The sequence below is a fragment of the Ovis aries genome, chromosome 3, assembly GCF_016772045.2.
Source record: "Ovis aries strain OAR_USU_Benz2616 breed Rambouillet chromosome 3, ARS-UI_Ramb_v3.0, whole genome shotgun sequence".
In the NCBI taxonomy this organism is placed as follows: domain Eukaryota; kingdom Metazoa; phylum Chordata; class Mammalia; order Artiodactyla; family Bovidae; genus Ovis; species Ovis aries.
Genome location: NC_056056.1, coordinates 173,174,319 through 173,191,910, shown reverse-complemented (window position 1 = coordinate 173,191,910; position 17,592 = coordinate 173,174,319). Strand labels below are relative to the sequence as shown.

Here is a 17,592-nt window from a genome sequence, read left to right as displayed (position 1 = left end):
AACAATCTAAAAATACAAGAGGATATATGTAGCAAATCCAGTTTTATTATTTTTTTTTCTTTTGCCCTGTTCATTGTGAGGTCATGAAATAACTTGGAATCCTAAGCAGGATTTCAGATACAAGTAGCATTGCTTGCCTGTAGCTTCCTTGCATTACAATGTAGTGTGGGTTATGAAATATTGTGCTAACGTAGAAAGATGGTGATAGGGACCCAGAGCACTTTCCTGGGCATTCATAATAACCATGTGAAATGGAAAATGCTAAACTACAAATCTAAGACATTAAAGTATATCTTTTTGTCTCTAAAGACTTTAAGCACAACTTTGAACGTTTCTATCATGAAGAGTTCACTGAGAAGTGCAAGGAAGTATTTGTTATTTCCAAGGAGTCTAGCAAGATCTTTGAAATCTTGGAAAGATTTGCCTTAAAGGATATGGAATCTGATTTTAACAGTCCTGCAGCACACTCCAGCTTAGACTCTGTTCTCAGGTACGACGTCAAGAAATCCCAAGCAAAGCAGTCTGACTTTAGTGAATAGACTCCTCCAGTTTGGAATGTCTTCCTTCCCTCCCCTTTTCTACCCCTGGCTTCCTAAAGAAGCCACTCCCGGGTTAGAATCTCCTCATCAGAACTCACTCTGCAGCTGTGAAATTTTCCTATTTCAGTTTCTTTCTTCCAGTCTCCTCAAGAAGATTATAAACCCTGGAGGACAGAGGGCTTGCCTTCTGTTTAATCCCATAGTCCAAAGTTTGTCTCAGTCATTCCTAACAATGATGTAATGATTTTAAGGAGAAAAAGTTGGATTAGGAAACATGACTAATGCATCTGTGCAGTATTGCATAATTTACAAAGAACTTCCACATACATCATCAGCTCGTTATTAATTACTTTAAGATATTCAGCCAACACTTGTTAATGGCTGACTATGGGCCATAGCTTTGTATTTGTGAGTAAGGAATTGAGTTATCTTACCCAAAGTTTGCACTCCTTCACTTTTTTCAGTGTTCTCTTCATTCAGGCAAAGAATCCGCTTGCAATGCAGGAGACCCTGGTTTGATTCCTTGGAAGGGAAGATCCCCTGGAGAGGGGATAGGCTAACCATTCAAGTATTCTTGGGCTTCCCTTGTGGCTCAGCTGGTTAAGAATCTGCCCGCAATGCGGGAGACCTGGGTTCGATCCCTGGGTTGGGAAGATCCCCTGGAGAGGGGAAAGGCTACCCACTCCAGTATTCTGGCCTGGAGAATTCCATGTCCATGGGGTCACAAAGAGTTGGACACGACCGAGCGACTTTCACTTAACTTCACCCAAAGTTTGCACTCCTTCACTTTTTTTCAGTGTCCTCTTCATTCAGACCCCCATATCTTTTCCTTTTCTGGGAGGTGATGTATTCTCTTCACCACCCACAGGCATGAAGAGGCTGGGGCATGAAGAAAGCCCTGGGGTTGTCTGTGGTGTCCTTCCCAGTTTCAACCCTAGAAATAGGGAGGTTCCTTGGACTATTTTATTTCTTCTATCCTCATCGTCCAGTTCTTACCACAGGTATCATTTATTCTGTGAGGGTTTCAGGATTTGAGATAAACCCACAGTGGCTCAGGGCTGTGCTCCACCGTCTCTGCCCCAGTCTCAGCACCCACTGTGACTGCAGAGCTACCAACATTCTTATGGTTCCTGGAACCCAAGCCAAGAGGAAGACAGTTTATTTGGTTAAAACAACATGGTGCTTGGGGGACTTCCCTGGTGGTCCAGTGGCTAAGACTGTGCAGCAAGACAAGTTATACTGTGCTCATGCCAGTTCAGAGAAGTCATATTTATTCATTATTACAAGCCAAAACACCCCCATGGAGCAGCTGGCTACTGCTCAGTGAGTCACTGACAACTGCGGTCATTTTGTTGCATTTCTAATGTCATGGTCATCAGGATTATCGGAATCCTTGGCGTATGAGTGTTTTGATTTTTTATTCTCTCTCCTGATGGTGCAGAGTCTCCCTTCCAGGATCTTTGGGCAGGTTGGGCCCTTGACGTAACCCCAGGTTCATGTTGGACAACCCTAGAGTCTATGGTAGTTGGAGGAGCCTTCCAAGGTTGCCATCTTTCCACTCTCCTAATTTTATATAAGACAGAGCCGAACCCAGAGAGAGAATGACTTGTTTGGAAGCAAGTGAGTTCACAGTGGAGAGACTGGAATTTCTTTTAACTTTTAAAAGATTGGAATATAATTGCTTTACAATGTTGTGTTAGTTTCTGCTGTACAATGAAATGAATCAGCTGTATGTAGACATCCCTGGAGAAAGAAATGGCAGCCCGCTCCAGTATTCTTGCCTGGGAAATCCCATGGACAGAGGAGCCTGGTGGGCTACGGTTCGTGGAGTTTCAAAGAGCTGGACATGACTGAACACACATGCAATATGCATGCATATGTTCCCTCCCTCACTAAGCTCCCTCCCAGAGAGACTAGAATTTCATATCTCTTAGAGACAGATGTATGCAGGAAAAGTTTCCCTCCCTCCCTCTTTCTTGGTAGTTATCCTTGACTACGTTTCCCCCGTTTGTTTTTCAGAATAAATCCTCTTCCAGCTTACAAGTCTATTTTGCTGTTGTCTGGAGAACGTGGCTGTGGCAAGTCCACTCTGCTTGCCAACTGGGTGAACTATTTCAAGAAGAAATACCCGAACATGTTGCTGATCCCTCATTTCGTGGGCAGCACCTGTGAAAGCAGTGACATCATGTCCGTGATCCATTACTTCATCACAGAATTGCAGTACGAACACTATGGTAATAGAATCAGACTTTGAAATTCATTCAGAAAAATTTTGTTTAAAAGTGGTCATTCCGTCTTCTGCCCATAAGGCTATTTTTCTCTTATTCCAATCTAAACCTTTATATAGTCTTGCCTGTGTATCCGCCCACCTCTTCTGCTCTCAGAATTGTTTCTTTTCTTCCTTTCTTTCGTCTTTCCTTCCCCAAAGGTGAACTGAGTGCCTTATGTGCCAGTGGGGATACAACCGTGAAAAAAAATGGACAGAATACGTTAGCCTCATGGGGTTTCCCTGTTATTGGAGAGCAAAGGGGACAAAGAGTTAATGACTAAAAATTATAGAATGTTTGGAGGCGGTTAAGTTCTATGAAGAAAAATAAATCAGAGAAAGAAAGTAGGCAGTGTGTATGTGTAAGGATTTCAGGACTTTAAAGGTATCATCTGGGCAAGCTTCACTGAAAAAGGGGCATTTGAATATATACTTGAAAGAGAGAGCCAGGCAGATTATCTCAGGGAGAACATTCCAGTCAATGGGAATGGTTGCAAGGGCTCCAAGGCAGGACGTCCCTCTCAGCTATTGCTCAGGTTCAGTTCAGTTCAGTTCAGTTGCTCAGTCATGTCTGACTCTTTGCAACCCCATGGACTGTAGCATGCCGGGCCTCCCTATCCAACACCAACTCCCAGAGTTTACTCAAACTCATGTCCATTGAGTTGGTGATGCCATCCAACCATCTCATCCTCTGTTGCCCCCTTCTCCTCCCACCTTCAATCTTTCTAAGCATCAGAGTCTTTTCAAATGTGTCAGTTCTTCACATCAGATAGCCAAAGTATTAGAGTTTCAGCTTCAACATCAGTCCTTCCAATGAATATTCAGGACTGATTTCCTTTAGGATGGACTGGTTGGATCTCCTTGCAGTCCAAGGGACTTGCAAGAGTCTTCTCCAACACCACAGCTCAAAAGCATCAATTCTTCAATGCTCAACTTTCTTTATAGTCCAACTCTCACATCCATACATGACCACTGGAAAAACCATAGCCTTGACTAGATGGACCTTTGTTGGCAAAGTAATGTCTCTGCTTTTTAATATGTTGTCTAGGTTGGTCATAATTTTCTTTGCAAGGAGTAAGCGGCTTTTAATTTCATGGGTACAGCCACCATCTGCAGTGATTTTGGAGCCCCCCCTGAAAAAAGTCTGCCACTGTTTCCACTCTTTCCCCATCTATTTGCCTTGAAGTGATGGGACTGGATGCCATGATCTTAGTTTTCTGAATGTTGAACTTTAAGCCAACTTTTCTCCTCTTTCACTTTCATCAAGAGGCTGCCATAGTTCTTTGCTTTCAGCTATTGCTCCTCCCGTTTAGTTCAGTAGCTCTCTACTAAGCATGTTTATTCACTCATTCATTACAAAGTATTTATTGGGTGCCTGTTCTGTGCCTGTCATTGGTTTGGGTTCTGGGGACATAGCACTGAGTCTGGCAAGTAAGATCATGACTCCCATAGGTCTAATGTTCTGTTGAAAAAGGCAGATGACCAATAATCAAGAGATGTTTCAAATAATGATGAATGCCACACAGAGTGATGTGCTGAGATAATGGGCTGGCTGTTGAGGTTGAGTGGTCAGGAACTGTATCTCTGTATTAGTTGGAATAACTCTGGCTGCTGTTTATATATCCCATTTCAGTGGCTTCTTGAAGTTTATTTCTAGCTCGTGTTTGTGTTAGTCACTCATTCATGTATGATTCTTTGAGACTTCCATGGACTGTAGCCTGCCAGGCTCCTCTGTCCATGGGATTCTCTAGGCAAGAATACTGGAGTGGGTTGCCAGTCCCTTCTCCAAGGAATCTTCCCTGCCCAGGGATTGAACCTAGGTCTCCTGCACTGCAGGCAGATTCTTTACCATCTGTGCCATCTCTAGCTCATGCAGCAGTTCAGCTCAGGGTTCCTCATTAGAGAATGAGTGGCTTTTCCCCACGTGGTGGTTTGGGGCCGCGGGCTCTTTCCATCTTGAGGCTGTGTCATCTTCTAGGGCCTCAGAGTCATCTGCCTTTGGCTAGAGGAAGAGGAAATCGAGTGGAAAAGGCGCACCTTTCCTTAAAAGTCTCAGCCAGGTTGTGACACGAGTCATTTCCACTCCCATTCTTTTGGCAAGAAGTCAGCCGCCCTGGGCTCCCATGGCCACACTGCGAGTCAGGTAGGAACGGAAAGCTACCCCCACCATCTTTAAGGGGAAGCATAAACTTTCACAGGACAGGCCGCCATCTCTGCTACGCTCTCAGGAGATCTCAGAGACAAGAAGGAGCCAGCCATGCGGAGATCAGAACATTCCAGACAGAAGGGACAGCTAAGGTCCCTAAGCTGGAAACAAAGTGGAGTGAGTCAGAAAAGGAAAGAAGGCAGTGTGTCCAGACTCTGGTGGGGGATGCAGGGAGTGCTACCAGATGAATCAGGATAAGATAGAGGATGGGCTACTTTGTATCTGAGTTTTGTAGAACAGGAACTTGGATTAGATTCTACTGTGTGCAGTGGGAGGCCAGTGGAGGATTTTGAGCAGGGGACTGGCATGATTTGGTTGGTATTTATCAAAGCTCAAAATCATCTCCTATGTAGAAATAGGTGTGGGCAAGTCAGCATAGTGGCAGTGACACTTGTTAGAGGCCATCACAATGGTCCAAGTGGGAAGAGGTGATGGCCTGGGGAAGGGGAGTAGCAAGGGGAGGGATGGGAACACACTGAGGAACTGAATGTGAGAATTGAAGGATAGGGAGACATTACGGATTCTCCTAGTTTGCGGCTTAAGGAAACTAGGTGGACGGTCAGGGTGGTTCACTGAAATGGGACAGCATTGATGGGGCAGCAGGTTTTGAGGGTAATCAAGAGTTCTGCTTTGGTCAGGAGATATTGAAGATGCAAGGCTTACGTGGGCAGAGAGAACAATCCTATGGGATCCACCTCTGTTCTAGGAGCAGCTGGGGAGCCCGACGGCTTCTATTAGCTGTGAGACCTGGGCAAGTTATTTTAATTCTCTCTGGCTCAGTTTTCCCATCTGCAAAATATGGATAGGAAGGAAAAAGATGTCTTATAGGTAGTTGAGAGGACGAACTAAGATAAAGTCTGAGAAATAAAGACACTTAACACAATGCTTGGCATATAGTGCTGTGCTGTGCCTAGTTTCTCGGTCGGTCTGACCCTGTGACCCCATGGACTGTAGCCCGCCAGGCTCCTCTGTCTATGGGGATTCTCCAGACAAGAATACTGGAGTGGGTTGCCATGCCCTCCTCCAGGGGCTCTTCCCATTGCAGGGATTGAACCCAGGTCTCCCGCACTCACTGCAAGTGGATTCTTTACCATCTGAGTCACCAGGGAAGCTCAAGAGTACTGGAGTGGGTAGCCTATCCCTTCTCCAGGGGATCTTTCCAACCCAGGAGTTGAACCCGGGTCTCCTGCTTTGCAGGCAGATTCTTCACTGGCTGAGCTACCAGAGAAACCACAGCACCAGCAGATATTAGATATTATCATCATCATTAGGTGCCTTCTGTGTATTTGCATGTTTGTATGTGTCTGACCCTTCCTGCTTTGGAGACTTCATCCCTTCTCACCCAGGGCTTGTACCCACATGAGCCTCTGGGTACTGAGCGAGCGTTGGGGCCCTGGGTGAGTTTTGATGAGTGTAGATCATCTCTGGATGAAGGGAAAAATATGTGAGCTTCCTTCTGCGTGTGTGTGTGTAGGTGTTTCTGTGAGTAAATAAAGTGAACATGTGGGTGTGAGTTTTTAGTGGCTACATTTCTCAGAGTGTGCTAAGTGGGTAAAGTCAAAGTCAGTAGCAGCAGGTGTGTCTGATTCTAAGAAAAAGCGACTAGTACCACTCAGGCTCATCCCAAAGGTGTTTATTCTGGCAAGGCTGATGATTAGATGCTCAACTGTACACATGCAATTATGATTTTATTCCCCAAATAAATTGCTATTTTCTTGAGTGTCTTTTTAGGTATGGAAAGCGCCTAATGAAAACAGTTGCTGCCTTTCAAACAAACAAATCTTTAAGCTGACGAAGCAGAATAAATTCATTAACAGCCTGTGAACACTTTACAGTCAGGCAATACCTCTCCTTGTTAATGGGATGGCAGTGGTTCTGGACTTGGCCTGCCCAGATTTTCAGTTCTGGCTCCGCTATTTACTAGCTGTGTGATCTTAGGCAGTTCACTTAAGCAATCTGTGCCTCAGTTTCTCACCTCTAAAATGGGGATGGGAATAATAGTACCTACAGAAAGCTGTGTCAGGGTTAACAGATGATACATGTAAAGAACTTAAATGGGTCCTTGGCACAGTTTGCTGTTATTGCTTTTGTTATTATTCCTCACTGAGCTGGAGAAAGAAGCAGGGAGTAGGGGGCAGCTGAGGGAAACAAGAAAGTCCTATTCATTATCTAGACTAAGGGGAGCGAGGATGGAAAGCAAGAGAGTTGGTAGCTGTTCTTCAGTGTCTCCACGGTAAAGAATCTGCCTGCAGTGCAGGAGATGTGAGTTCAATCCCTGGGTCAGGAAGATCCCCTGGAGAAGGCAATGGCAACCCACTCTAGTATGCTTGCCTGGAAAATCCCATGGACAGGGAAGCCTGGCTGGCTACAGTCCATGGGGTCACAAAGAGTCAAACACGACTGAGCACGCATGCATGCAACACAGAAGCCTGGGGGAAGCCCGGATGAGCAGGGCTGGCTGCCTCCAGCATCGTTTAGCATCACCACCTTGGCTCGGAAGCTGGACCTGGAGGAGGTGGATGTGGAAAGAGAAGGAGCCACTGCTGAGAGCACAGCCAGGCCTGAGAGGTCACATGAAGATTCAGGCAGAGAGCATTTTCTCGTACCCAACTTAGCTGTCCGCTGCTGCAGCGCCTGTGTGGGCTGTGAGCCCTGCCCTCCTTCCCCATCATGGGGATGCTAAAACTCCGTTGGGTGAAGCTGACATTTCTGCTCCTCCGTCCCCACCCCTGCTGGCCAGGATATAGTGATCTAGCAGAGGAGAACTGGCCACCCATGGCCAAATCTCTGACCCAAGTGCCCTTGCCTGCTAGGCAGCTGCAGCTGACGTCCTCTTCATGACAGGCTTCATAGAAGGTCAGAGAAGAGCCTCCGCCTTTCCGCTTCTCATGTTTCCTCACTGTATTACTCCGGACCCTGGCAGCAGCCCTGACTAACAAGGACCTCCTTTTATCAAAGACTTTCTGGGTGCCAGATGCTGTGCTGAGGGCTTCATCAACATCTCATTGTTTTTCCCCAAGAGGTCTTTCTTGATGTTAGCACAGTTATGCTTCTGTGTAATACAGTTACTCTCCCTGCTTGGACAAAATAGAGCAAATCTTTAAAAAATTAATTAATTTTTGGCTGTGCTGAGTCTTCGTTGCTGCCCCAGGGATTTCTCTAGTTGTGGAGAGCAGGGGCTATTCTCTAGTTGCCACATATGGACTTATTGCGGTGGCTTCTCTTGTTGCAGAGCACAGGCTCCAGGCACGTGGGCTTTAGTAGTTGCAGCATGTGGGCTCAGTATTGCGGCTCAAAGGCTCTAAGAGCACAACCTCAGTAGTTGGGGCACATGGGCTTAGCTGCTCCAAGGCATGTGGGATCTTTCTGGATCAGGGATCGAACCTGTGTCCCCTGCATTGGCAGGTGGATTCTTAAATAGATTAAATCTTCATATACTTAAGAAACTTACTCCAGTCCAGTTTCTTTGCATAACTTGATTTCTAGATCCTAACAGATCTTAATTTATTTGAAAATATTAGTTTTGAAAATTAAAAGCAAGGCAGAAATTGTATGTCACAAAGTGCTCTTAGAATATTAGGTAGGTGATTACCATTTTGGGTTGCTGCTAGTGTGTCACTTAATCACATCCTGCAAGTTGGTCCTCTCAAATTACTTCCTTAGTCTTTGCTGATTCATTACTTAATTCTCCCTAGTAATTTCTAGAATCGAAGGTCTGGGGTCCATTACTAAGGGTAGAGTAATTTAGGATCAGTTGTGTTAGGTTTAAAATGAGCCAGGACCAAAGAAACTAGGTGGTGGGTAGGAGATGTTGTGTGTGTGTGTGTGTGTGTGTGTGTGCGTGCACACAGCTGGACCCCCAGAGTGGTGGCTGTGACCCCAAACAGGAACTGATCTTAAGGGGATGCAGAAGCTTCACAGATCACATAGCCTGACTTCTCTTTCTTCCCATCCAGTTCTTTGTAACATGATCAATTTTTGCATTTTGGAAAGTGAGAGTAGCGCTTTGGGTCATACATAATATTTTTTTATATAAAATCCTGAAAATATATAGGAGACATGTGGTGGTAAATATCTTTACCCCTTTAGGGTTGAATATTTTGAGACTGCTAATCACACATATGGCCTTCCCAGATGGCTCATTGGTAAAGAGCCAGCCAATTCAAGAGACACAGGATACTCGAGTTCGATCCCTGGGTCGAGAAGATCCCCTGGAGAAGGGAATGGCAACCCACTCCGGCATTCTTGCCTGGAAAATCCCGTGGACAGAGGACCTTGGTGGGTTACAGTCCATGGAGTCGCAGAGAGTCAGACAAGACTGAGTGAGCACGCACACGCCATCCTACGCCATCTGCGTGTGTCGTGCAGCTGTGAGCAGCACTCATCGTTCCCAACCCCTTCTGCTTCCCCAACCCGTTAACATATTTTAGCAGCGACGGAAACATTTTCACCTGATTTGAGCACATTTCTATGTTGCAGGTACCCAGCTTGAAACTGATATTCTCAATGAAGATGCAAATATCTTGGCCTTTTCACTTCTTGTAGACATGTTCATTGCTTCCATCAATGTAAAGCCATGTATACTTGTACTGGACGGAATTGAAGAATTGGCTGGCATTTATGGGATTTCAGGAGAGAAGGTAATCTCTTTCAAAATAATATCTATTTTATTATTATTTAATAAAAAGAAAACCCCTTAATTAATTTTTTTGAACTTTTTATTTTGTTTTGGGGTATAGCCAATGAACAATGTTGTGATAATTTCAGGTGAACAGAGAAGGGACTCAGCCATGTATATACATGGAGCCATGTATATGGCTCTCCTCTAAACCCCCATGTATATGGCTCTCCTCTAAACCCCCATGTATATGGCTGTCCTCTAAACCCCATGTATATGGCTCTCCTGTAAACCCCCATGTACATGGCTCTCCTCTAAATCCCCATGTACAAGGCTCTCCTGTAAACCCCCATGTATATGGCTCTCCTCTAAACCCCCCTCTCCTCCAGGCTGCCACATAACATTGAGTGGAGTTCTATGTGCTATACAGTAGGTCCTTGTTGGGAAATGGCTTAATTTAGAATGTACATAATATCATTCCCTTGCATTGCATATCTATAGTTATAGCCAATGCTGCTTCTAGTTACTTCTGAATACTTTATGAAACAAATACTTACGTAACACAATGATCCAGGCACTATTCTAGAAACTTTAGAGATATTTACATTGAATTCTCACAACAATCCTTGATAGACTGGGATCATCATCTCTATTTATATAAATGGGATTGGACTTGGAGATATTAGACAAGTTGCTGAAGGTCCTAAGGAGATGGTGGACTTGGAATTTAAGCATGGGAAGCCTGGTTCTAGAAACTGGCCGTTACTGCTGCACAGTTCTGCCCCGCTATTTTATACTTCAATCAGACATTTATTGGGCCCCTATTATATTCTTTAGGTTGTATATTTTGATTTGCCTTATCTATACTTAATTTTTCATATATCAAATTCTATCAGTTGTTTGCTATCTTTAGTTTTTCTTCTGATTGAAATGATATTGGATCAATGGCACCTCCAATGCTTTTTAGTATTAGTCATTACTTTGTGAAGCATTTTCTCTAAAACTTATACATGCATAATTATAAATTATGTGATTCATGTATATTTCTCATAGAGCATATAACAAAGAAGAAGAAAATAGAAAATTAAATATCCTCACAGCCTCACCATTGTTAAACCTTCTTTTTTCTATGGATGGCTGTATACACATACATATGCTTATATAAATGAAGTTATATACCATATTATTTTGTAATCTGCTTTTTAATTCAGTACATGGTGACCACCATACATCCAACAAATAATTATTGACTGCTTACCATGGGAAAAGCACTGTATGCAGACAGACATAGTCCCTAAGAAATAGAGCTTTCATTCTAGCAGGGAATGGCAGATATTAGTAATATCATCACATAAATAAATATAAAATGACAGCTGAGCTAAGTGCTGGCAGGGATCAGTATGTAGTATTGTGAAGGCCTCTAACAAAAACACTGGACCTTTGGAAAAGGCTTCCTGGAAGAGGGGCACAGGGAGAGCTCTGCAGGAGGAGGGGCTGTCAGGCAGTTCTCTGAGGCATCAGTGCAGTGGTGAGGGGCAAGCCCCTGCAGCCAGACCCTTAGTTTGAATCCCAGCTCTGCTGCTTACCCTCATAATGAATTTGATAAAACGTTTAGGCCCTCTGTGCTTCAGTTTCCTCCTTGGCTTTTCTGGAGGGTTGTTAGGGGGACTGAATGAGTTAATGAAATAAAATTATACCTGGGATTTAATTTATAGGGGGATAACTGAGTGATGGCATGGAGAAACCAATGGCATTGAAAGAATTATTTATGATTTACACTTTTGAAGAGAAGACATGCCTTGTCACGCAGGGCTCCGGGGGGAAATATTAGGGTGTCAGAAGGCAGAAGACAGGAGCCAGGGGCCAAAGCAATGACTGACACTAAAAAGCATTAGAGGTGCCATTGATCCAGTATCCCTTCAAACAGAAGAAAAACTAAAGATAGCGACCAATCAATGGGATTTGATATATGGAAAAATCAGTATAGATAAGGCAGATCAGAATATACAACAAAATTATTTTGGGGGTTTTCATGGGAAAGGCAAGGCAGGGCAGAGGACACAGTCTTGGATTGCTAGTTTGAATAATTCTAGTGGACTTTGGGGCATAGGGGCTTTCCCTCACTGTCTGGCACCTGACCCTTGGATGATTTAGGGCAGAGGAAGTACTGGCTTGGTGAGCGAAAGTTGAATAAGAAGATGGGTCAGGGTGTGGTCATGGGTTGGCTTGTCTGCACACAGAAGGTATGTTTCATGCAAGCTGTCCACTGCTCCCAGGAATTGGATGGCCTTGGGAGGAGCAATTTCCCTGGATCTGTAAGTTCCCCCGAGAGATGTGGAAACAACGTAAGATACAGAAAATTTTAAAAATGTAAGTAACCAGTGCGGTTGGTCCACACTCAACACAGTGCCTGGCTCAGAGTAAGCAGTCAGGATATGAGTATTGCTATTATTAGGCAAAGAGGGATGGAAAAAGCTGTTTATTAAAGGAGTCCAGAAAGATTTTATTAGGCGTTTCTTTTATTCCAAAATGAAACCATTTAATTTATGATAGTATTGCTACCCAAAGTGACAGTTCTCAGCACAAGGAAGTATCTTTTTTTTCAGCTGAATGTTTCAATTTGCACTCTGGCCATCACTGTAGGTCATTCTTCAGAAGTCTGTGATTTTGTTAAAGTGCTTACTTGTAGGAACCTCTTTTCAGAGTCTGCATTTGTGCTATCAGATCCCTAATGGAGAGGTGAGTCAGTCAATATGGAGTGTGAATTGGTATTGTCTTAGCACCATATTGCTTGCTATCCAGGTTGCTGTTAATAACTGTAACCCCAATCCTTACCCTATACTTTCTTACTATATTCCACTGAATCTATTAAAAATTTAAAAAATTGAAATATAGTTGATTTACAATGTGTTAGTTTCAGGTGTACAACAAAGTGATTCAGTTATACATATGTATATTCTTTTTTGCATTCTCTTCCATTTTAGGTTATTATAAGATACTGAGTGTAGTTCCCTGTGCCATACAGTAGGTCCTTGTTAGTTATCCATTGTATATGTAGTAGTGTGTATATTTTAACCCCAAACTCCTAATTTATCCCTCCCTCCTTCCTCCTTGGTAACTGGGTTTATTTTCTATAGCTTGTCTGTTTCTGTTTTAGGAATCAGTCTATTTGAATCTTTTTTTTGATTCCAGTTAGTGGTGATGTCATATTTTGTTTCTTTTTCTCTCTGATTTGCTTCACTCGTATGACCGTCTCTAGATCCATCCATGTTGCTGCGAATGACTGTTTTTCACTCTTTCTCTGACTGACTAATATTCCGCTGTACATATGTGCCACACCTTCTTTATCCTTGTATTTGTTGATGGACATTTAGGTTGCTTCCATGTCTTGGCTATTGTAAATAGTGCTGCTGTGAACACTGGGGCGTGTATATCTTTTTGAATTATGTTTTTCTCTAGATACATGCTCAGTAGTGGGAGGGCAGGATCATGTGGTAGCTCTATTTTTTTATTTTTAAAGAACCTCCATACTATTCTCCATAGTGGAGAGGGGTTTCTCCAGCATAAGAGGGTTCCTTTATCTCCACCACCTGCACCAGCAAAGCAGTTTTAAAGCTGTGAAGTTTTCAACCGTCTTTGACTCTTTTCATCAGGTGAAAGACATCTCCTGGCTGCCAGGCTCGCTGTCTCCTCACTGCAAGCTGATCATGAGCACCATCTCCTCCAGCCTCTCCTACAAGTCGCTGTGTGCCCGCCCTGATGTGAGGACAGTGGAGCTCGTCAGCACAGTGGACAAAGAAGCCCAACTACGCATCTTTAGAGAGCATCTCTCTTTTTCCAATAGAGACCCCTTCCGACAGAGCAGATACAGCTTGAGGAAAAAAACCAACCTGAGTCCTTTAAAGCTCACAATCCTGGCAAATGAATACCAAGAGTGCAGAATCTACCGAAACGAGTTCCAGTGCCTGAAGGAGTACTTGGGGGCGGCCTCGATTCAGGAGCTCTGGGGGTTGATTCTGAAACGCTGGGTTGAAGACTATAGTTGGGCTTTGAAACAAAAAAAGGCAAATTCTGACACTGTGGCTTCAGGAGAAGGTAGGCATTAAGCAGTATTAACCAGCTGGTCTGAGTCCATAGGGAGGAAGATCACCCCCCACACCCCCACCCCACACCTGCCTTCGTCTCCAGGGAGGAAGGTTGAGGGAGAGGATTGTCAGAGAAAGTACAGTTTGCCCAGTTAAATTTGAATTTCAGGTAGCAACAAATAATCTTGTAGTATATCCCAGATATTGCATGGGAAATATACTAAAAATTATTTAAACTACAGATAAGTAACAAATAATCTTGTATATAAGTATATCCCAAATATTTCTTGGAATATACTTATGCCAAAAATGGATTTATTGTTTACCTGAATTCAGATGTAGCTAGAGGCTCTATATTTTTATTTACTAAATCTGGCAGCCCCACCCAGGGAGCTCTGTGTGTGGATCATAAGGAGAAATACATTAAGCATAGATTTTAGTCACATTTCTCAGAGGTCTAAGGAATGAGCCTTTATTATTCCTATGATTCAATTTAATCTTTCTTTTGAGCCTACAGTCCCACTGATGGCAGAAACTAGGTTAATTCTGGTTAAGCTCATCCGTTTAGTGTATTTTCAGTCGATTCAGGAATTTTTTCAGCTGTGTGAGGGTTTGTGTCCTTGCTGTGACCCTGCTGTGGTGAGCTCAGATCTGAAGGCCTTGGTGCTGGGTGACCTTGGTTGTCACCTGTCCCCGCTGTCTTCCACTGAGGTGGTCGTGGCTCCAGATGGTCCATCAACACTGATGTGCCCTGTTTTTGGCATCCTCGGGGATGCCTGTGTTCCCATCTGTTCTGGGGTGGTTCCATGTATGCCACCATCTGCTGCCACGTGCCCTCGTCCTCATGGGCATCGTCGGCTCACTCCTTCCCTCTGCTTGAGCCTCCAGTCTTGCGGGTAATCCACATGCCCGACAGAGAATGTGGCCACGCACTGCGCCACTCGGAGGTCTGCGGCCTGTAGGTCTCCGCCAGTGTTCTCACAGCCATTTCTCCTCTCCGCCTCTTCCTGTGGCACTGGGAAATCTGTAGAGCTGCCGCCTTCCAGGCTTTTGGAAGCTCAGGTCCTCCCTCCCATCAGGTCTCAGATGCATCCAGAGGCCGGTTTCTCTCTGCTCCAAGCTGATTTGCTTCACGGGGAGGGCTCTGGCCCCTGCTCATAAACCCACTTGAGCAACTTTATTGCTTTCTTCTCTCTCTCTCTCTCTCTTTCTTTTTTAAATCAATTTTTATTGGAGTGTAGTTGCTTTACAATGTTGTGATAGTTTCTACTGTACGACCAAATGAATCAGCCGTACATATATTCTCTCCCTTTTGGATTTTCTTCCCATTCAGGTCACCACAGAGCACTGAGTTCCCTGTGCCAAACAGTAGGTTCTCATTAGTCATTTACATATACATAGTATCAATAATGTATTTATGTCAATCCCAATCTCCCAATTCCTCCTACCTACCTCCCTTTCCCTCTTGGTATCCACACATTTGTTCTCTATGACCGTGTCTCTGTTTTGCAAATTTTGCTGAACTCAGGAAGGTGTTAAAAGAGAGGCAGAGAGATCATCTAGAAAAATGGAATAGGTGATCTGTCTCTTTTTAAACTTTTCTGAATTCAGCAAAATCTCTTTTCTTCCTGGGTGGGAAAAAAAAATGTCCTCTTTACATCTTCCTGTAATTGTCTGAGGCTCTTTGTGGTTTAAAAAAAAAAAAATTAGTCCAAGAGTTGGCCAGGAATCTGTGGTTCAATATTCAACAATCAGGCTTTCAAAAACCCAAGTTTATTCTCACAAGGCATGGGCTCTACTGTGAGCCTCAAAAGTCTCTTGAAACTTGAGTTTTTCTCTCTTCATTTCTGCTATGACAGCTGTCTTTTAAGTGAATTAGAACAGAGCAGGGATGGGGAGGTGGAACTCTGAGAGAGAAGCAGAAGATACTGGGAATGAAAGGCACATTATTTGTTGCTCCGGCATATTATCTGCCCCCCTTTTTTTTTGGTCTAGAGCTTGCATTTCTGCAGAGAAAGTTAAGTTCAAGTTTAGTGTGCCCTCCCTAACCTGCACGGAGGTGAAAACAAGGTCTCTGTACCCCAGGAAGAATCATCCAGACAAAACTGCCCACAGCTGTGCCTTTGGCTAGACCCATGTCTCCAGGATTGTGCAGGAAAGCTCGGGTCCTCCCCACCCCACACCCCATAGGGACTGCTCCTTTTATAGGCAATTTTCCCCCTCCCAGTGCTGTCTGCTGACCCTGACTCAGGCCCACTGAGTTCAACCACAGGTCCAGGAGAGCTTAGTTGAACTGGGGCAAACCTCAGAGGAAGCTTGTGCACATCAGTCTGAACAACTGCCTCTGCTGAAAGGATGCAGGCATCTGGAGCCTCATTCCCCAGTCCTGTTTGATAGCATAAGAAATCCATTTCGAATGGTAGACCTTGCTCTCATTTTTCTCTGTGGCCTTAAGGATCTCTTTAGAGTTGGTTGATCCAGTGGGAGATCTTACTACGGTGGAAACATCTAGAGGGTCAGGTGAGTAATTGGTGGCTGGCTTGTGTGGTGTGTATGAATATGCAGTAGGCAGCAGCCAGACAGAAAAGCCTCTCATGCCCGTACATGCAAATCTGATGTTGGAAATCTTTAAATAAAGACTGCTCAGGAGAAATGCTGTGTCAGAACTGGCAAGCTTGCCAGTTGGTAACCGTAGCTGACACGGATGGATTCTTGTGACAATGTAGGTGATAATTTAATGGTCAAGAACATGGATTCTGTAGCCATACAGTCTGCATTCAAATCCCGGTTCTGCACTGGTTTCTGTGTGACATGGGGTAAGTTACTTAACCTCTCTGTGCTTCATTTTTCTTATTTGTACGATGGGGCGGCTATAGTAGCCACCTAGGGGATGATGGAAAGAAATGAGCTGGCTGATCACACACAACATGTAGAATGATCTGGCATGTGTGAGCCCTCCTTTGTCACCTTCATCAGTGTGCTGTCTGCACAGGGTTGGACGGCTGGGTGTCTGACACCCTGTGTTTGTTGAGCATCTCGCACTGTGGGCTGGCCGAGGACGAGATATACCAGCTTTTGGACATGCTGGGCTACAAGGGGCATTACAAAGTGACCACGTTGCACTGGGCTGCCTTCCGCAATGCCACCAGACACTGGCTCCAGGAGAAGCCCAACGGCCTCCTGTACTTCCGGCACCAGTCCCTGCGAAGCGCCGTGGAACACAAGCTGCTGGGTAAGGCTCGAATCTCTGCAGACACCTGCTGGCTAAGGGGAGGTGAGAGTCGCATCCAAGGGAAAGTTATAGCTGGGATTTCTTGAGTAGAAATGAGTCTATAAATATGCATTAAAATGGTTGCATAAATTAATATTTGTATGTGGCTGTAACAGAGCCATGATTTCAATTGCTTAATATACCAGGGTTTATCGGACAAGACTGAGCGACTGAACTGAACTGACTGATTCTCTCATTTGAAAGACTTCTGGAGGTCAGCAGTCCAAGCCTATGCTGTTGGCTCTTCAGAGTCATCTGGAGCCCAGCTCCTACCCCATCCCTGATCTGTTATGCTGGTTTACATTCTCAAGGTTACCTCATGTTCGTGACTACTGGACATAATATGGCTGCTGGAGCTCCAGCCATCATATTTCAAGCAATGGGAAGGACAGGGGCTGGTGTGGGAGAAGGGCTTGTGTTTCCTTTTAAGGAGTTTTCCTAGAAGTTTTCCACCAATATTTTCACTTAAGTCTCTTTGACCCAGGACTTCATCATTTGGCCATAGCTAGTTACATGGGGTCGCAAAGAGTCGGACACAACTGAGTGACTAAGCACAGCACACAGTTACAGGGGAATCTGGGGATAGAAGTTTCAGCTGGGTGTATTG

General features: G+C 44.4%; 1 protein-coding gene across 1 annotated transcript in view; it reads left to right on the top strand.

Moving 5' to 3' along the window:
• Positions 1 to 17,592, top strand: part of LOC101123368 (putative tetratricopeptide repeat protein 41) — an 81,233-nt gene that overhangs the window by 13,549 nt on the left and 50,092 nt on the right. The window contains 5 exon segments of the mRNA XM_060413138.1: positions 310 to 490; positions 2,559 to 2,773; positions 9,491 to 9,651; positions 13,283 to 13,724; positions 16,707 to 16,946. Of these exon segments, the coding sequence (XP_060269121.1) occupies positions 310 to 490; positions 2,559 to 2,773; positions 9,491 to 9,651; positions 13,283 to 13,724; positions 16,707 to 16,946 (1,239 nt within the window).